Source organism: Caenorhabditis briggsae (genome assembly GCF_000004555.2).
Source record: "Caenorhabditis briggsae complete genome, chrX, whole genome shotgun sequence".
Taxonomy (NCBI): domain Eukaryota; kingdom Metazoa; phylum Nematoda; class Chromadorea; order Rhabditida; family Rhabditidae; genus Caenorhabditis; species Caenorhabditis briggsae.
Window position 1 is genome coordinate 19,689,894 of NC_013491.2, and position 21,693 is coordinate 19,711,586.

At 36.9% G+C, this 21,693-nt stretch overlaps 3 protein-coding genes across 3 annotated transcripts; all 3 read right to left on the minus strand.

Annotated features, from left to right (window-relative positions):
- Window positions 1–2,262: 2,262 nt before the first annotated feature.
- On the minus strand, window positions 2,263–6,382 carry CBG28089 (the record flags this gene model as incomplete). The annotated part of the gene is made up of 8 exons (XM_045240618.1): window positions 2,263–2,439; window positions 2,488–2,664; window positions 3,263–3,667; window positions 3,718–3,858; window positions 5,094–5,132; window positions 5,289–5,375; window positions 5,853–5,978; window positions 6,314–6,382. The coding sequence occupies 8 exons, from the start codon at window positions 6,380–6,382 to the stop codon at window positions 2,263–2,265; spliced, it is 1,221 nt and encodes a 406-aa protein (XP_045098675.1).
- Window positions 6,383–8,010: 1,628 nt separating this feature from the next.
- Window positions 8,011–10,303, minus strand: CBG07353 (the record flags this gene model as incomplete). Its single annotated transcript, XM_045240619.1, has 6 exons — window positions 8,011–8,199; window positions 8,258–8,459; window positions 8,519–8,691; window positions 8,739–8,865; window positions 8,944–9,098; window positions 10,121–10,303. The coding sequence occupies 6 exons, from the start codon at window positions 10,301–10,303 to the stop codon at window positions 8,011–8,013; spliced, it is 1,029 nt and encodes a 342-aa protein (XP_045093552.1).
- An 896-nt stretch (window positions 10,304–11,199) lies between these two features.
- On the minus strand, window positions 11,200–12,813 carry Cbr-sra-39 (the record flags this gene model as incomplete). The annotated part of the gene is made up of 6 exons (XM_002645648.1): window positions 11,200–11,505; window positions 11,555–11,756; window positions 11,802–11,989; window positions 12,091–12,217; window positions 12,452–12,606; window positions 12,658–12,813. 6 exons carry the CDS (start codon window positions 12,811–12,813, stop codon window positions 11,200–11,202), a joined length of 1,134 nt encoding a protein of 377 aa, XP_002645694.1.
- Window positions 12,814–21,693: the final 8,880 nt, after the last annotated feature.

Genomic DNA, 21,693 nt, shown 5'->3' on the forward strand with positions numbered 1-21,693 from the left:
AAGCTCGCAATCACTAAAAACTAAATTTTAACTGTGCGCGCGCCGAGCGGGATAGCGGAGTGTCGTTGCGTGGGTAGAGGGAACCTTTAGAAGGAGTTGGAGGGTAGATGCACCAGGCAACTAGCTTGAAAAACATCTTACATTTAAAAGTATACAGATGATGTTGAAACATCTTACATTTAAAAGTATATAGATAATGTAAAAGCATGGAATGGATAGTGCTTAACTTTTTTATTGTATGGAGGAAATTTCGAACAAAAACTTTGGATCTGAATTTCATACATGTGGATGGCCGGGCAGGGCCGGCCCGCTTCCCTCAAAACCCTCGGCCCGGCCCGCTGGCCGGCCCGCGAGCCAGCCCGGCCCGGCCCGCTCGGCCCGCCTAGGACAACTTTTCGAAAATGTTACTTTTCAAATGTGCCAATATATTTTTAATAGCACAAATATTAATCCAAATGCATACAACCATCCAAAAAAGTCAATTTAATTGAATTTTAGCAAAAAAATCAAACTTCATTAAGCCAAGGATGAAATTTTTTTCTAAAAACGACCTCAAAACAATTTTTTTTCGACAGAATCGTCCTCTAGTGTGGATTTTTATTTATTAAGAAGAAAAGCCATCTTTAAAAATTATGATTTGCTCTAAAATTTCGAAATTTTCAGAAAGCGGGCCGGCCATGTGTAATTTTTTCGGCCATGTGTAATTTGGCCCGCGGGCCGGCCATCTTTTCCACAAGTATGCTAAATTTTAGATCTGTTTCGTTTCCAGGAGTTGTAACCATTTGAGACCAGGCTTCTAAAAATGCACAATGATGTTTACAACTTCTGGGTTATGGTAGATCAAACAAAAACGCACGCTGATGAAAAATTCCAAGGCAAATTGGATTGAAAGGGACATCGAAGGAAAAAAGGAAGAGATATATATTAACAAAACACACAATCCTTGAGTCTTGTGATGCCTGAATAACGGAGAAAGCCACAAATGAAATGAGATGAGCCGCGGCCCGAGTCTCGCGGAACCCAACTTTAATTACGGGTATGACACATCGAGTTGGGGTCGCGTTGACATTTGCTCTCGGGACCATCAGAAGGTTCTGGATCAGCAAAGAAGGAAGTTGTAAAAAAAGGAGTATCATAATCCTAGGGCATTCTCAAAAACATATTTTATGGTTTTTTGTGTCATAATTTGTACATGCACTGTATTTATTTTTGAAAAAAAAAGAAGATGTGATGTTACAAAATAAAGAAAAGGGAAAATTGGAATCGGAAAAGTATAAATCACACAGAGACAAAGCAAAGAATGTGTTTTTGAGTATACAAGAAATTTGGCAAAAAAAAAGAAAAAAGGAAACTTAGGAACATTTTCAAAATTACAAAGTCAATGAATAGGTCATATAACATGAAAAATAACGGATAATTTTTGGGATTAAGACTATTTTTTTTCAGGGGAACTAGAGCAAAAAAAGAGGTTTTACAAACTTAACAGGAAATTCGATTCACAGAAAAAAGTCAGTTAATTTTTTTTTGAATTTTGGTTACAAAAGTGAGTTTCAAAAACGAAACTAAAAGCATATGGACAAGGCAAACTAATAGAATGGAGGTTGATATATTTCAGCAAGGGATGAGAAGGATAAGTAGAGTCCGTTTTTTTTAAATCTAAAGCTCACTCAAACAGTCCACTTTGAGCTTAAAAATCCCAATTTCTGTGACAGGTATCAAAAATTTGTCAATTGATAAATTATTTATCATAAAATCACCAATATTTCATCAGTTGACAAATGTTTGGTATCTTTTACAGGAATAAAGATAAGTGAGCTCAAAGCTCACGGTCTGGATGGGCTTCTATTACATCATTTACAGTAATTTCACAAAAAAAGTAGAATACAGAAAAGCGAATTACAGCGACAGAAGGATGACTGAAAAAGTCTACATGGAAGAGCTTAGAACACATTTAAGGGATGGGGGATTCAGACAAAAAGAGTGGGATGATGCGGCTCCAGCCAGATGAAAAATCTCATTTGAATTAACTGAACCACGTGAAGAAGGGGGAGAACCAATGCGTAACAGACAAAAAAAAAGTTGAAAATAGCAACTGCTTCGGTAAAGAAGTTAAAATAATTTGATTTTTTATAACCAAACTAAATCAAAAAATGAGAGATGTTTTTCAACCATATAAAAAACAACTACCTCTTATAAAAAACCGATTGTTGCTATTGACGTTTAGTTTAGATTGAAGTTTGGTGGAATCTCTATTAGGGCTTATTATCGAGGCGGTGGGGTTTTGATGAAGAAGAGATTATAGTTCACAAAGTCTGTGATCGCGACTTCTTTGACTTGTCGGGGCGCGAAATACGGTATTTTGAAATACGTAAGACGAACTCTTGGTGGTCTTGGTGGACGTTGTCGCAGTCGTTGTATTTGACGAAGTACTACATTATGCTGAAAAAATGGGAATCGTTATGGTCGAGAATATTTTTTAAAACTCACAAAATAGCCGGCATTCCAGAATGGGAAACCGCCTCTTCCTGGTATCACTTCGTAAACTGGTCCATGTGCAATATTCATCATTTCGAGGTAATCGGAATAATCTACTTCGCTGTCTTCCTCGTCCTCTTCATGTAATTGTGGTGGGAGGTTTCTCATATAGTTCACAAGGATATTTGTCTGAAAATTTGTTCCAAATGTTAAAGGTTTTCGAACTTCCCTAATTTGCCCTTTAAACAACTGATGCACTTTAAATCATACAGTACCGATCGGTAAAATAATCAAACCCGTGTTTTTAGTTGATTTGATCTTAACAATTATTACAAGTCTGGAGCTCGGCTATCTAGAGCCCGATCACTTTGAAGTATTTGGAGGATGTGAAACGGATCTAAAGTTACGAAATTGCATTACTAGAATTTTTCGAAAATTCTTAGTTTTTCAGCTATTTGTCGATTTTTGGAAAACACCCCATTTCGGCCCTTTTTGTACTGAAACCGGAAAAATGGGGTGTCTTCCGAAACTCGGCAGATAGCTCAAAAATTAGGGATTTTCAAAAAATTCTGTGAATGCAAAGTTTTTAGGTCTGTTTCACACCCTCCGAAATTTTTAAAGTGCTCGGACACTTGACAGCCGAGCTCCAGACTTCTGAAAATTCCAGAAATGTACTGAAAAGTACACTTTCTAGATCTTATTGACCGGTACTATTTATGGAAAGTTGTCAAAACCTATAGTAGATTGAAAACTCGCCATTTATCCTATAACTGATACTTAAACTCACTTCTCTGCTATCGTAAATAATTTGAATTGCATCTTCGTCTTCATCTTCATCCACAGCAGCAACATCATTCTCTGCGGCAACTTCCTGCACAGCTATCTCAGCTTCTGCAGTTTCTTCCATAACTTCTCTGTAGATTCTCGCCACTTCTGCGTCGATTCTCGCCATTTCTTCGTTGATTCTTGCCAATTCTTCGTCGGCTGGCGGTACACTCGGGTCTCTCGGCATATTTCTGGCTATTTCGTCTAATGCTCTTCGAACCACGTACTCTAATTCTTCGGCAGACTGCTGTTCTATTTGATATACTCTTGGCACATTTTCAGCATACTGATCGTAATCCGGTGGCTCATCAATTTCATCTTCTTCGACCACCCATTGCATCGCAGCTTCACGTCTGGCTCTCTCTTCCTGAAATTTTGCGTAATTGGAAAATTATTACACTGTTCAGGATGACATACCGCCGCTTGCCTCAGCTCAAACTGTTCATGAATCTGATCCCACAGAAATGGCTCCTGAATGGGCTCTTCTATCCTTGTATTGTTGAATGTCGGACGCTCTTCTCGAACCCAGCCGTCCCAATTGGTCGAATCATCATTCATCTTCAAAATGCATTTATTTCAAAAACATAGTTTGGCTGGGCAGGTTTTTCAATTTGCCAATTCTGGTTTTAATGTCCCTGCACGCTCTCCCACAGAACAATTCCGAACTGCAAATTAATTTTTGATCTACAGAAAAAAGTTTGGCGCGATCACGTTTGGCGCGATCATTGCAGGTCTAAAACCATAATTTCAGAATTTTTTATCTAATTTTGTGGAGTTCCAAGATAATTCAAATAATTTTTAAAAAATTAATTAGTGGTTATATATTCATGTATGGTCGTTCTCCGGAAGAAAAAATATCAAAAATGGTCGTTTTGAAAGTTTTTTACAAAAAAAAATCTATCTCCTCTTTCAGTTTTTGATATTTCTAGGAGTTCTATAGCTCAAAAAACCACAATTATTTTCTCTACATTTTCTATGGACGAATTTTTAATTCGTCCGATACAACTTTTTTTATAATCGAAAAAAGTCGCAAAAATGCTATTTTGTGCAGTTTCATGAGGTTTTTGAATTATAAAAAAGTTTTATCAGACAAATTGAAAATTCATCTATAGAAAATGTAGAGAAAATAATTGCGGTTTTTTTGAGCTATAGAACTCCTAGAAATGTCAAAAACTGAAAGAGGAGATAGATTTTTCCTGTAAAAAACTTTCAAACATGACCATTTTTGACATTTTTTCTTCCGGAAAACGACCATACATGAATCTATAACCACTAATTATTTTTTAAAGAATTATTTGAATTATCTTGGAACTCCACAAAATCAGATAAAAAAAAATCTGAAATTATGGTTTTAGACCTGCAATTGTGATCGCGCCAAACTTTTTTTCTGTAGATCAAAAATTAATTTGCAGTTCGGAATTGTTCTGTGGGAGAGCGTGCCCTGTCAGATATTTTTCTGTTCATTGTGAATTTTGAATACGGGTTGAACAAATGTGCTGGGACATATAAAGTTCCCTCAAAAACTACAAGCATTAGAATTTTGATGAGGGGGTGAATTCATGGACCCGGCTGAGCAGCGAGGCAACCGTCGAGCTGCATAGCTGTGTTTGCAGTTTTAGCCCCAAACGGTCTGCCAATTTTCATGATTTTCAGACCCAATTTGTGTCTGCAGCGGCGGTTGCACTGCTCTAGCATATGAACACTACTGTAGTTAGCAGAATTTTTCTTCTACAGTGGTCGTGGTCTATTGTCAATGGAAAGGCGAATTTTGAACTGTTCAAATTACGACGTACCTCCAGCTGAGCCATCATACGTTGTCGCAAGAGAGCACCCTGGAAAATTGAATTGTTAGAATAAGGTAGATTTGTCAAAACTCTATCACGCTAATGGAAAGTTTAACCTTTCCCTCAATGACCAGGATGTCCTACATACTGGCTCGAATAGAAACCGTAATTCCGACTCTTGTTGGTGGAGAAAATGCTACTTACTCGGAAAAACTGGTTGATTTCCTCCATTTCCTCGGAAGTGTATATTGTTGGACTGATGTGTGGAACAGAGATTGGCGGAGGAGGTGTCTGAAACAACTGCATATTGTGAACTATTTTTCAGATTAAGGCTTCCACTTCGGTCGGTCAAAAATCGCCGACCGCCGACCGACAGCCGACCGATTTTGTGCATTTGCGCGTTTAAATACACATTTTTGCATACGTAGCGTTTCATTTTAGGACAAACGCGGAATTTAGGGAACAGTTTGTCGTAAATTACAATTCTAACACGTTGACGCGCAAATGCACGAAAACGGTCGGCGCGCCGACCGATCGGTCAGCTCGGTCGACTGTCGGTCGGAGGGGTCGGTGGTCGGTCAGTCGGCTAAATTTCCCAACCGAATGGACGCCTTTTTCCGATTCCCTGCGTATTCATTAACTTCATCTACCGTAAACCCCGTATATGAAACGCTGGTCCCTTTATAGTTCGAAAGCTCTTCTATTGAAAGGGCCCATATAATACAGGTTTTACGGATTGTTCATTTTCTGTGGCCATCCTAAACATACTTGATGTCTTATCTCGGCGTCTGACGTACGACGAATCTTTTTCTTGGGTTTCTTCTTTTTCTTGTCTCGGAATTTTCTGACGATTCGGGATCTTCCACTGCTCATCTTGACGGCACCTTGATTTCTCTGTAAAAGGGTTTTTAGCTATTATGGTCTTTAATAAAATAAGCTATGTTCAAAACGCATTTTACTACATCCGCGCTCTAAACCGTCTTTCTGGGTAGCTACGAGATTTCTACATCTTGCTGTTTATCACAAAAAAACTATGTACCCATGATTCTGTCTCCTTATCTTATCCAACTTATCATGCCAGTACCATATCCTCATAGTGTCTTACCGTGTCAAAGTTAAAGTAGGAATTTTCAAGTCCCGGCATACTGTAAAGACACTCAAAACTCTAATTTCCACTATTAAAACCCTTTTAATGCTTTCACACCAGCTAGCAAATTTCAGTGACTTACTTTGATCCTTTCTTTTCTCTTGGCGCCACCCATTTGCTGGATACGGCCCCCACGTCTGGGATTGACCATCTGGAAATTGAAGTTTGCTCTTGGTTTCCAATAAAATCGATCTATCAGTTCGAGGCAAGTTCCAAAGTCGAAAAAAAAATTCCGGTCGATAAATGAGAGGAGACAACAACAAGTGATCACTATTGGAAAGAACAACCAGGGGAGAGAGAAGAAGAGAGTGTGTGTATGTATGTGTGTCGATCGGACGCGCAATAGAACGTTTGACGGAGACAAAGGAGGGGAAGGCCCCCCAACGTCAGATGAAAACAGACGAGGTTTGGGGCGAGAGAGCACTCTCCCGGAGAGACGAGAGAGAGAGAGAGAAATGGGGCGGAAAAGAGACGAGACGGTCACATCGATAGAAGGCGAAGGGAAGAGAGAACGTTAAATAAGAGAAGGTCATGAGAGAATGTCTTGTGACCCGTTGCGATCGATTTGCAATTGGTTTTGTGTGTCGTTAAATGTCACTTCCAGTAGGAAAAAAAAAGAAAATTTGAAACTCCGAATGGCATTCAAGTATAGGACGCGAGTCGCTAAAACGGACACAAAGAGAACCTGTTCTACTTTTTTGCCATAGTTTTTTGAATTTTCAAATTAATGTATTTCAGTGAAAAAGTTCGATTTTTGAAGAGATAAGTGGAACCAGAAATTGACTAAAAACCAGTTTCGCGCAAAATAGGTTCACGAAAATCGAAAAAAGTCGTTCATTTTTGAATCTTTATAGATAGGTCTATTGTATACAAGAATTTTTGATTGATGAAGACAGTCAATAACATTGATTTATTGTCGAGGCAGTTTTGTGACCTTTAGAGATGTTTATTGACCATAAAAAACATCTGAATAGGACAGAAAAAAAACCTTGAAAGTGACTTTGTCAGTAGTGAACCTGACAAAAACTCAGAGAAATAGCATTAAACACTGGAAATCGACGTCACCCAACAAAACCAAGTGTGCGGCGCCTTGCAAAAACGTCGTGGCCCCGTTGCTCAACGTCTTCTATTTTGGACTCCGCCCATTTCTTCTTTTTTTTTGAGTCAGAGCACACTCGAGCACAAGGATGGCCATGAAGAAGACACTCGAAAAACGAAAAGCTTCTTTTTCTTTTACGTTTAGAAGAGATTGCGTTTTTAAATCAGGAAAGAAAGATATAATCAGAAACGGACTAAATGTTTTTTGAATCTTAAACTAAAAATGAATTTTTCAAAAACACACTGAAAAATTGAAAAACACTACCAAAATGAAAAAAAAAAACGAGAAATTGTGGATTGCAAAAATTTATTTTTCGTAAGTTAACACAAAAAAATCGATGCTTTCATCCGATTCCCACCAACCACAAAACACCGCAAGACCTGTAATAAAAGGGCCCACTAACTTTCAGCTTTGAACCAACTTTTTTCAGCTTCTGTCAAAGAGCGGTCAACTAATAAATTGTTTATCATAACATCACCAATATTTTATTAGTTGACACATTTCTGATATCTTGCATCGGAATTGAGATAAATGAGTTCGAACTTGACATCTCATGAGCCCTTCTACTACAGGTTCTAGAGAGATATTATAGATTTTATGTTATAGCCACAACTTGAGCCTGATGCTTCTTGTATTCCTTCTTTACTTCCCAACAGTTCCAAACACTTGGTCTGCTGTTATTATTGTTTCCTGTAGGAGCGGCGAGCATCATACGCAGCGTCCCAATCCTGAATAGGAACATTGAATTGGTCCGAGAGGGGAATGTGATTGGCCATGAGATTGGTTTGATTCTCCGCTGCTTGATGTTTCTGAAGATAGATGGAGAGGAACAAAAGAGCACAGAACATCAGTGGCATGTGGGGCATCATCTGGAATTGTTTATAAGGTAGGATAAGATAGGATCGGCATTTAGTGATATAAACTTACAAATAACAGCGCAGCGATAACCTCGTACCAGTTGGCCGGCAACTTGTTCTTGAACAACCGGAGAACGGAAATGACAAGGATGTACACCACAATTGTGATATTTGAGAGAATCAGCAATGGGGTGATTTGCTTCAGAGTCTTAACATTCTCCTTCCGTTGGAATTGCTCCGTGAGAGGGCCGACAATCATTTGCTGCTTGTGTCTGAAAGATGAAAGTTTAGGAAAAGCAGATTGATAAAAACTAGCTTGTTGAACTTGTACAGCATGTAATGAGACACAGTGACAATTGAATCCAAAACGAGTTGCACCCAGAACATGACATAAATCTGACTTCCGATGGATTTGGAAGCGGAAAACGTCAAGCATGTAGTCAAAAGTTCCTTTATGTCCTCTTTCTCAATTGCCTTTTGAACTGCAACAGCAGATGTAATCACCTGAAAATATCTCAGTTTAATCAAACACTGCTGAACTTTTTACTGACCGCTACAAACGTCAAGATTATGCCCAAACGTTTTCCTTGTTTCTCGTAAGATTTCACAAAAACTGTGGCCCAAGTTCGTTCAATGAGAATTCCGACATGGCTTGCGGATACCAAACAAAAATCAAATCTGAAAATTTGATCTATTTGTATTGAATCATTAATTACGCAAGTTTTTATTTTCTGGCTCACAGTCAACGAAACTTACAGATACACAGCACGAATCTCGGAACAGAAACCAGTAGTCATGAGCATGGCACAGGCATTGTTATGAGTGAACAAAACAACGAAAAAGTTCATTGCGCTCCAAACTGTGATAACAGCCAAACCAAAACAACTGAATCCGTTCAAGTATAAGAGGATCTAAAAAATTAGTCGTCAAAAAACTTAGTCAAAAAACGCCAACGAAGGAACAAATCGGATTTTTCTGTCCCTTGTCTAATCTGCAAATAACACAAAAACCAGATTGAGCCAAGATTAGCAGTATGCACCGCCGTGGTCCTCAGCATGTTGCCAGTTTTTTTCTCATAAATGGATGCAAAATTCATCACATTCCAGATGATTTTGTATATCGCAAAAAACCAATAATCTGATAAAGCCAAATCGGGACTATAAGTGGGTGAGAAAGAACCGTCTCGCTGAAGCGGCTCAGGTCTGTCTTGACTGTCGTTAAAAAATGACAAAAAACCGCATGTTCCCGGAAAGTCACGTCGTACCTGAGCCGCTTAGGCTGGACGGTTCTCCATTACCTTCGTGAAAGTTCCGATTTTGTTCTATCAGATTATTGGTTACTTGGAGATATGGTATCCACAAGTTACCAGAGTGTTGACAACATATTGTTGATCACGACGGTACATACTGTCAATATTGAGGTTAATTGCAACAAACCGGGCGAGGTCTTTTCCATAATATTTAAGGCCCGGTCCAACCTGTTCTCTCACATGGCTTCGGTAATTTTTTGCTGTCTTTTTGAAAATGTCATAAAGACACCCGACATTCAAATAAAGATGGAATGTGGAATTTTATTTTCGTGTTGATGGCATGGTGAAATTCCAACGGAAGGAGAACGTGAAGACTCTGAAGCAATCAGACCTACGGTCCCGAATTAGAAAAATATTAAAATTCCAAACTTCTCGAGAGTAAATGTTAAAGTTTGTATGTATTTAAAGATTTTCGAGATTTAACAATTTTGGAGATCTCAATTTTCTTTTTTTTTCTTTCTGCAATTGGAGGTTTTAGTTTTGAGGGTTCCAGATTATTTTTCAAACTCCATCAAACTACGTAATTCACACTTCTGGAAGTTCACCCAGTTTCCATTATCTCGATTTTAATGAGTTTTAACTGTTACTGAGTTCTAATAACCGTTATCTTTCCATCTTACTCACCTTGAGATTGAAGTGAGATGATGTCACTTCCGGGTGTTTCCAGAGAAGAACCAAGATGGAAGGGAAGAATAGTATGCTTGAGACGCCTTGGATGAGGATAGCAGAAAGATAGAGAGGGTTGTGATAAAGGAGACTGTTGTTCACACAGTTCTCCATTTTCGAGTCCAACCAACTCTCTGACATACTGAAAGGGGGAGTTTATCTCAAAAAAGCTGGGGTCGAATGGAACTAGTCTCTGTTTTTTTCGCAGAATCGGGCGTACGTTTTATGGGTTTTATGAGCTGTACAGATGTGATCAACTTGATTCCTTGTCTGATTAAAAATCTCCACGCATTGAACTTGTAATCTCTGAATACGTGGGCAGTAAACTAAAAAAAAAGTTTGAAAAAAGAAAGAAAATTGTCTTCTTGATTACTGTAGTAACGAGAAATGACTACCATTTTTTTCAGTGAAGTTTTGGAAAAGTTGAAACGGAGTAACATTTAGTATTATCCTGTGATGCATACGTGGTCCCGTTTGCTCTAGTGGCAAAGATGGATCTTTCTGTAAAAATGAATTCTATGAGAAAAATACGTCCTGTGAAAAGAAATGGGTACTGAAAGGAATATGAGCCGTTTTTAGAGTCGACCCTTTCATCGGACGGAAAAGAATACAATTACAGATATCAAAATTGAAAAAAAAACTATATTTTTTCAATAGGCTCACCATTTCTGAAAGTACCAATCTTCACAAAAAACCATCTTTTCGGAAAGAATCCATCTTTTCTCAAAGGACCCACCATTTCCAATAGAGCCGTCTTCTCTATCCAATGATTGATGCTTTATTATTTTTGAGGAAATTCAGTCCAAGATGTCAGCGCTACTACAAAACCCACCCAGAAAATTGAATATTTTCAAATGAGGCAAATATCAATCGGGATTTCATTCAAAACATATATAAACCGCCCTTACTGTAATGCCAATGTGACATCCTTAAAGTTTAAACCTAAACACACGAAACATCGGGATCAAAAATTAGACAAAAAACATTCAGAACTTTCAAAAATATATGTAAACAAAAAAAAGAGATAAATATTAAAATTAAGCTGGAGTTGACGGAAGAGAAACTACTGCCACCGTACTCTGACGCTTCTTGAACTTTGACATGAACTTTGATGGACTCCATGAGGATGATGTTGCTGGTTTGCCGCGAGCCGCCAAGGTTTGAGCCTTTAAATGCGACTGGAATTGCACATCCCAGTTTTCAATGGCAATGTGGAACTGATCATCTAACGGAACATCCTGACTAGCCATCATATCTTTATGGACACGTGCTTGACGTTTCTTCGCCAAGTGCAGTTCGATGAGGATCAGGGACGTGAACATGAATGGCATGTGAGGCATTATCTTGAAAATAACCAGGGTTGTTTTGGCAATAAATAGATGCAAAACTCACGAAAAGATTAGCGGCTATGATTTCATACCAATTAGTTGGAAGTCGGTCTTTATACAACCGGAAAACAGAAATAATAAATATGTAGACACCGATGGTGATGTTGGAGAGAATCAACAATGGTGTCACTTGTTTTAAGGTTTTCACATTTTCATTTCTTTGGAACTGCTCTGACAAGGAACTTGAGCCATTTTTGTCGGCGTTTCTGAAAAAAAAACACATGTTCCTCCATTCTGATTATATTATTCACTTGTTATATCTATATAAAACCAAGTGCACAATCGAGATTACTGCGTCCAGAAGAAGTTGGCAAAAGAACATGACATAGATTCGGGATCCGATTGATTTGGAAGCCGAGAATGTCAAGCAAGTTGTAATCATTTCTTCTCCGTCTTCCGGGAGAATCACGATGAATATTGCAGTGGCAGCGACGGCGACCTAAAATGTTCAAGAGATCAAAATCAGAATCAATCAAAAAAAAGTGCAATGATGTCAGAGAGTCCAAAAACTGATTAATATTTGTTTCTGGAATAACCTACCGCTATGATAGCCAAAATTGTTCCAAGTGCTTTTCCTTGCTTTTCATAGTGCTTTACACTGTATGTTGCCCATGTACGTTCGATAAGGATTCCAGCATGGCTAGTGGTTACCAGGCAGAAAGCGAACCTGCAAGTAATAATGGAAGTTTTGACACTGTCAAGTTTGAGCGACATCATCTCAATTCCTATGCAAGACATCCTAACTGGTTTAACTAACGACAACTTTCTGACTTTATGATAATTAATTTAACAGTAGAGAACTTTTCCCTATCTTTGACAAGAAACAAAATAAATTGGGTCAAAGTCAAAAAAGGGTGCCCTAATATTACAGGATTCATGGCAATTTTCTAGAGAAACTCACAAGAATGTTGCTCGGATTTTTGAACAGAAATGAGTCTTCAAGAGAAGATCGCATGGGGTCGGCTTGATCATAAGATTGATGAAGAAATTGGTTGCACTCCAGGCAGTGATCCCACCCAACAAGAGACAAGTGACAACATTCAACATCATCAAGAACTGAAAATGTCAGAATATGATAATCATAACAACCATAGTTCGAAAATATACCACAAGATTTGGATGGTAGTAAACTTTGAAAGCATACTTCTTGAGAATGATAGCCAGCATAGGAAATGTCAAATAGCCGGATGTTCCTTGGAAGATAACAGCAAAGAGATAAACTGGGTGGTAGTAGAGCTGTCCGCGGTCCTCACAACCTTCCATAGCTAAAAAAAAGAAGGATAATGTTTTCAAAACACCAGCCGTTGATATACAATCCTTGTAATCTAATCAGAGAAACGTGAGTTTGACCTAGATTATTTCCAATTATTTCCAGAAATGCACTTTGACTAGCTCTAAATCTCACCTGGGTCTGTGTAACGGCTAGTCACTGTTTCTGTTTCGTTTTCCATTAACAGATGGTAGTCCAGAAAAACGTTAAATCGTTTGAAAACTCACTTGCTAACCAGTCAACGTCTAAAAAGAATCACAAGATTCAAGAAATTTGTATAATCGCGAAAATAAAGAGGAGAAATCGGAGGAAATGTTTAAAGGGTAGTCACGTATGGAAGAGAGAGAGAGAGAGAGAGAACTAATTATAAGTTAAGCCAGGAAAACAAACTTTTCAGAAGAAAAGTGATGTAGTTATTTTTGGAATTGTTCTAAACACAAAAATTTGCATTAGAGAAATTGAGTTGGGCGAAAGCTTCTGCAAGCCAAAACAGTCAACGTCAAAGAAATACCATTTCACTAGAATCTGGTATTGTTCAATTTTCCACGTGTTCCATTGAAAGTTAACCCAAAAAATATATTTATTAATCTGAAATCATATTTTTCAGGACCCAGTTTGGTGCCACTTTTCCACGTGTTCCATATAATTGAAAACTGGACCAGAAAACAATGAGATATTGTTATCCAAAAACACATTTATTAACACCTTTTTGGTCAGAATCAATTATGTTCATTCTAGGAAAGGACTCTGGAAAAAATATCTAGTTTATGTTAAATCTCTTGAAAAAACGTGATCATGAAGATATTATCAAAAGTGGGGTTCTTATACGTCCTTTAAAGAGTTGAACTTGTGGAAATGTATGAAGCAAACTGGATATATTCTAAACATGGTATGATGGAGATACGTATATTTTTTAAGACCTTGATAATGGTTAATTTGATTGTTTGAAATCGTAACCTAGTAGCTGTCCTTTCTCTCAAAACTAGTGGAAATGCGCAAATAGTACCGTAATCACTTTGCTAGAGAGACCTTCAGTCTTCAAACTTTGAGCCAATTTATCTCGGTTCCTGTAAAAAATATCAAAAAGAGGTCAACTGACGAAATGTTATTGTTTTTATAATAATTATTTTGTCAGTTGACCAATTTTCGATATCGTTCACGAGAAATGAGATATATGCGCTCAAAGTTGACTGTTCAGGGGCACTCTATCAGATTGATTATGGTAGGTGTTTTATTTTCGTACAGACCTTGTAACTTTTTCGCTTGACAACATTTTAGAAACAGTTTTTTATTTCAACTTCACTTTGTGATTTTTTGAAATTCCCTATAAAACTTTTTTCGTGCAATCTAACAAATCTACAAAAATGAAGATCAATTTTTTTCCTATAAAAACTGAAATAAATAGACCAAAGGGCCAAGTACAGGGCAGATTTTCAGACAATTAAGTTAAGAATTTCCAACGAAAAGATTTAAAAAAAATAGAACAATGAACTAAGACATCAGCACGTATATCTTCTATGGAACAATACGAAATAAGGACAAACCAATTATAAAATGTCGAATAAGTTGTTATTAGAAACCTCTAGAAGTACAGACAGTGTAATGAAATGTTTACCACATTTCAAGAATCACAAATTTTAAATTACATGTTGTTACCATGTTTTGGTTTCTAGAGATTAAAACACAAAACCATAGTATATATATATTTAAAAAAAAACTACGGTAGTTGAGGAGCAAATGAGTGATAAAGAATCTTAATTAGATTGGGATATAAACAGAGAGTCATCAGCATTACAAAGTTTTTGTTCTTTTGGAAAAATCCAACTACTAGGAGGTAACGCATTGGGTTAGTACTTTCTTAATTGTTCTCTTATAGTAAAAAGCTATGAACTAAAAACAAAAAAAATTGGTTAGGCGTCAATTGATTCTACCATACAAAGGTGGAAGTTAGATTATCTAAAATAGTAAAAGCCAATAACAAATCCCCCAATAAACACATTCCATAGGATCTCTAGTCTAAACCTAAATGATTTCTAAAAAGTCATGTATCCCCCCGTCGCAACATTAAGTTAAATTGCTACCCCTTATGTTTGGATTGAAACATGATTATTTTCAGATACGTACCTCTGCTCCAGGTGTCAAAAATGGAATGTATTGTGTATATACTTGTGTTGCGAAGTGTTATTAGAATATCAATAACAAGGAGCTCAATACATGGAATTGATAGATTCGGGTTATTCTGGAAGACTGACTGATCAAAAAAGATTGATCTTTCTCACACGTTTTTTGGAAAACATATCTCGAGCAAAAAGTTCTTGACGCCTTGTGACTAACTGGGAACATGTTTCATTCATCTGTGGGATCATAATGATCTATGATGGTGGCGTGGAAATGTAGCGCGGAGGTATGCTATGCACTCCGGGATTTTTCTCGAGAATCTAGTTATTCTTATCAAAAAATGCCCCGAAAAGTCTAAACAGCATTTTTATAGCCAATATCATAGACCGATCAAAAAACCAAGATTGGCGCATACTGTATTTTTACAAGATAAAATCCAGATTTTTTTGCTAAAAATCATATTAACACGAGGCAAGGTGTTTTTCAATGGAAATTTTTCTTCCTGATATTTGACAAATGAACAAAACAACAACTGAAAAGTTAGACAATGGTTATTGTGGTTGTCTGATCATCAGACAATAGTAATTAGGCATAATTTATGGCTATATCCTTCTATGAGGTTGGAACTAACAATGGCTGATAGATAGATATTAGAGAGCAATCAATTTAAGCAACAAACAAGCAATCAAGCCGTCTAGCTCAGGCTACATTTTTAGAATAGAATAGCACATTATGATTGATAAACAAAATCTGAAGGCTGGTAATGTGATTTCGCTAAGTTCACTCATGGAAAGCAGGTGAAATATTTGGAGGAAGATGCCCAAAGTGAGCATAGCATAACAATCGACGTAATTTGGACAAAGGTCATTTGCAAGAACAAGAAGGATATAGATGGGAACATGTGTTTGAAAATTGGATGAAACGTCATTTGAAATTCCAGAAGTTTTTTCATATTCAATTATTTTCGATGGACCGCGGAACCTTAAAAGTACAGTGAGCGCTCTAGTAGAAAGCCTTTGCAACTCTGAGAACTGAACGTCATTTAAGTATTTTCGATTGGCCACAAAACCGGAAGTATACCGTAACAACTCGATAGAATGCTGCTTGTCAATTTAAAATAAATTTATCTTGTTCCCTGTTTGAGATATCAAAAAGTGATCGATTGTCAAAATGTTTTTGATATTATGATAGCCGTTTTGTCAGTTGAGCACTTTTTGGTATTTTTGTCAGAAAACAAGATTAATAAGCTGAAAGTTGACACGACGAGATGCCTCGTCTCCTAGTGGTCATCATTTAGGTTGTGCGACGGCCAGTTCAGGGATGTTTGGAACAAAAATCGGAATTCGAAAATTCCCTAAATTCCAACCATTTTCGGAATGAGTTTCCAGAGCTTTTTTGGGATTCGATTCCGATCGTAATATTTCTGAAGCTTTTTTTTCGGAATTAGAGTTTTCAGACTGCGGTACGTCGAAAGCGCACGAGAAAAATTTGCGCGCGGGTCTCGAAAATAGAATTCCGACTTTGCTTTAAAAAATTCCGAATTTTTTGAAATCGGAATATCCTGGCGTTTCGACTATGGTACTTCTGGAAAAGGTAAGAAAGCGCGACTTAGCCACCCTAATGACTTCTGAGATCGAAAAAAGCGGAAAAACGAACTGATTGGTCCACTGCAACCAACCCTACAACACTGGCCTTAAACACTTTACAATGTGGCTTTTAATTATTGACACCTAACTTGCGAGCTAGGTATGGGGCACACCAACGCACTAATTCAGATTGTTTTATATTTATCTCGTTCCTCTACTCAGTTTCAATATTCCTGCCAAATTTCATGACATTGCTTTGTGTCTGAAGGAAATGACGGCTCATTTTCCAACCCCTCTTCTCGTCATCAACGGTTCAATTGAAGGTAGCCTCCTGAGTGATGTTACAGAAACAGTCCGTCTGGACCGCATGTTGGTTGATCGTACCGCCAATTAATTTTTTTCTCATTCACACTAGCGTGGGTTATCTAATCCCTGCTTTTTGAGTGTCTGTGACATCAGTTACGACCGCCCTAGCCGGGAAAAAGAGGATTTTTTGAAATTTAGACTAGATTCACAGAAAGCTCGCTGCTTACTTCAAAATGGCTCGACGCTTGATGAAAATGATTTTCAATAAAGAACGGCTTTAAGCGCTTCTAAAATTACTAAATTAACTGTTTGGAAAAGTTAGAACAAAGAGTTGAGACTCCAATAGCACCGGAACTGTCTAAGCGGCACGCGCCTAACACTCGCACGAGGACACCACTTTCGAGTGATAATTTTTATAGTCAAAGCTGACAAAATCGGTCTGAATTACAAATTTATATTCAAATATATAATGTATGTCTGCCAATAAGTGAAAAACCCATATAGAACTTTGCATTCCGATTCAGTGAGGATCTTTGATGGGAACACTGGAAATTGCGAAAAATCCCTTGTTTTCCTCAAATTCCAAACCAAAATCAATTATCAATCCTATTTAACTGATCAAGATGCTGCCTTAGCCTGAATCCTACTCGAAAATTTAATATCGGGTGTTCCGACAAGCTTCAGCCACGGTTTGCAGTGCCAATGACACCTAAGGGTGGTTCAAACTCAAATTTCCGGAGTTGAACTAGGCACAAGAATTGATCGTTTTCTCATCAGTCTCGAATCCAATAAATTATTCAGTCTCAGCATATTGGACCCAGACAGCTTCTTCATGAAAATACGAAATTTCGAATCCCTGATGACCCCCCTTCAAAAGATATGGGCACGGGCTAAAGACCTCCCTTCAGAAGATATGGGCACGGGCTATAGGTTAAAACTACCACCGCGCCGCCGTAGTCTCCTTTCCGAAGCCTCTGGCGGCTGTCATTTTAGTGAAAAGAAGTGAATTCAAAAAGGGTTGCATTAATATAAATTTTGTGTGTCTGAAATTTTTGAATTCAAAATTTCGAAGTTTTTCATCGAGTTTTAAAAGAGTTATGAAGGCTTGAATCGGTGTCAATAATTAAAAGCCACACTGTAATAGAATACCCTTCACTTGAAACTTTGAGCCAAATTGTTTCGTTAGCTGCGAATGATATGAAAAAATGTTCAACTGACGAAATATTATTGCTGTTGAGACAAACATTTCAACAGTTGACCAATTATTAATATATATTGCAGGAAATGAGATATCGGGGTTCAAAGTTGACGGTTCGGGAGACATTCTATTGGAGAGTTTACGATAGTTTTTGTTTAGTAATTAAAATACTCTTTGAACACCAAATCAGCGTATATTTTTCAGATAAACCGAAAAAAAACTATGATGTTTGTTGTCCTACAAAACTAGGTTTTTATCTTCAAAAAATGCTAATTGTGAAACGTAGCTACACGTCGTAACACACAACTTCAATTCACCTGAAATACTTTGAAAATCCAATGGTAATCCGTTGGACAACAGTACTTACAAACTTAGCAGTTTTTGAAACTGGAATCTACATTTTTCAGTATTAATCTCATCTTTATATAGTTTAATTTTGAACTCTCGGACTTTCCTGAGAACCGTTTTTTGATATAGTGACGGGTATAGTTGGTGCCAGGCCAAAGAGAGAAAATGTTACCAGTGGAATAGTTTTTAATACATTTTCTCATTATGGGAAAATTGCTGAAAAAAACTGACTTGTCTGGAAAGTCTACATGTTTCCCCTACACGAAAAACACCATGGGAGTCTTTTGGTGTCAAAACCACTGTATGAGTCAAAAGAAAAAAGTATCTGGGAGTTTTGTTACATCAGCAGCCTGGGTTCAGAGTCCATTTTCCTCTTGGATACTGTCTCTCTTTTTCAGAAAAAAAGACCTTGGAAAAAATATGACACCTACGCCTAACGTAAAAAAGTATTTTGACAGACAGCTATCTCACCTTCATTGTCGTCAGAGCTCATCTTCTAGTCGAAACGTTGTCAAATTCACAGCTCACAAGACTAATTCCTGTTTTTACATCCTAACCCCCTTCAGCTTTCCGCCTTCATGCTTGATTTCGTTTTCGCTTCGACACCTTTCTCATCAAAAAGTGTAAAACAGAACGTCTATACGTTTTTTTCTTGCACAAAAAGTACACCGCCTATGCATTTGTTGAAGGAAGTCTTGTCTCTTCGAGCGGCTAATGTTGGGGCCGATGTTCTCGTTGAACTTGAGGAGGATGGTTACTCATAGTACAGATGTTAGATTCTAAGAATTCGAAAAATGAAGAAAATAATGAGATTTTTAATATGAACAGGGTTAGAAGATGAAGGGTTCGATGAGAATTTACCGAGAAAGAAAAGACAAACTTCCTACGCAACTTTTTAGTCAGTGTCAGTTATTTCAGACTACAAAATAATATTTACATTCTGAGAACTATCGGAATGTCTAGAAAATCGGAATGTCTATAAAAATAATTTTTAAAAATAGTTACAAAAGGCCGATCCGGGCCGGTAGACGGATTTTCTCGGCCCGGCCCAATCCCGGGCCGGCCAGCCTACCACTGTTGAAAAAATTTCCAATGAAAAATTGGAAAATTTTTTTGAATAAAAAAAAAGAAAAAACAATTACATTTTTCAACAAAATTAACAAAGTAAAGTAGTCAGAAATAGGCCATCTTCGTATAAATTTTTGAAAAAATTTCGAGAATTTCGAGAAAAAATTCAAAAAAATCAGCGTCTGAAAAACGGTTTAATTTAGGGAACTGGAACAACAAAAATATATTTGAGAATGGCTTATGAGTGGAAAATGTACTGAACTCCTGTATACTGTTATATTCAAGAAAAAATTTTAGACTAGAAAAAAATATGTCAACATTTCAAGAATTAGTGGAATGTTTTTAATAGAACTAAGTAATTAGAAAATTTTCACAACCCGATATTTAAAAAAAAATTTTAAAGGTTTTATTTATGAAACTGAAACAGAAAAAATGATGTGGGGATGGTCAGGGTATATAGCTGGTCGCAAGCTATCAAAAAAATTTCAATAGGTAAAATTTTCGTGATATTATGATAAACAATTCATCATTTGGCAAGGTTCTTATATCTTTGACAGGAACCAAGATAAATTTTATCAAAGATAAAAGTAAAGGGCCCTAGTATTACAGGTTTTACAGTATACAAATCAATTTGAAAATTGAAAAGAAATTTTTTAAAGCTTATATTGAAACTTCTCAAGTTAGGAAAATAAATAGCTTCTTGCTTATTTGAGAATTCAGAAAAATAAAAATTTTCAAAAATAAGACAACGCTATCTCTGAAGTCTTTCAAAAAAATTCACGAAAAAATCCTCCAAACATCTGCACAAAAATGTGCAACATCTGTGACATAGGAGGTATTGTACTGATGGACAACACCATGGTCTAGGCATGAATAATGTCGTCTTATTAGAGTTTCTACCTTCAATGAGACGCCTTCTATCTAATTAATCATCATCAAGATGCAGCATCAGACGCCACATTCTAAAATTTTACAAATCATTTTTAGTTCTAAACCAATTCTTTCAAAATTGCGTTTTTTTTTGTTTCAACTTACCATCTCCAATATCAAAGGTGCTCATGATAATTGCCGTCGATTAGAATGAATAAGAATAACAATGATTTGTGACGATTCAGGAAAAATAGGAATGATTTCCTTCTGTTAAACTCGGCTTCTGAGCTCCCGGGGCAGATGTTTTTCCTCTTGGCACACCAAGAAGTCCAAATGCTTGTTTTGATTCGGAATTAGAATGTTTTCAGAGTCATGTGTCGACACACGGACAGAAGAAAAAATACCGAGAAAAAAGAATCGTCAGCTGTATATAATTTAGGTATGAAGATTTATATGTTTATGTAGTTGAGTGGTACAGACTGATTGGAAAAGAACACTGAAAGTCACAAGGGATTATTAAAAACAAAATTGAAAAATTTATAAAAAATGTGGGAACCAAGAAAAAAAAGTTTGGGAGAAAGTATTGGATTGAATAAACAGATTAAAGTTCGGATAAACTAAATGTGAAACAGACAAAAAAGAGGGAAACTAGACTGAACTTAATTTTTGGAAATTAGAACAGAGTTTGGTATGATGGTACTCGACAGTTTCTAATTACCGTATTTCCTCTAATGGGAGCCGTTATTTGTAACAACAAGGACATCAATTGGAAAACAATTCAAAACAAGGAGGATATGAGAATAATTAGTTTCTGGGAAAATTTCAAGAAATGTGATTGAACAAAGAATTTCAAAAATGTTTCGGAACAAATTCTAGATCATTCGCCAAAAACAAACAACCGAAAATATTGTTAATTTAGAATTCTGACAAAACTTAGGTCTGAAAATTCCAGCAATATTTCTATAGCCAACAATTTTTTTGGTACAATATCTTTTTGGTACAATATCTTGTAAAGAAGAAAAAAATTCTAAAATTTCGAAAATAATGCACCATGGAAACACAATTGATTGATAACAAAATAGTAAAGTATCATCACACCACACTTATGATAAATGAATGAAGAAGTCTCTGTGTTCTTTTCCTGTGCGTCATACCATTTTCCCAGAGGGAAAAATCTGTCAGATCAAATTTGACCATCTATAAATTTCGTAGGTCTTGAGCACAATTTGAAGCTTTGCATCTAATTTTTAGCGATCAAAATCAGTCTTCAAATTAGTGTGAAAGAAAAAGAGGAGAGGAGTAACGGAATCACGTCATAGGCGCTCCAGACAGTAGTTTGAAGCGCTTGAAATCGCCTAACAGGCAATGTATCTTTTAAA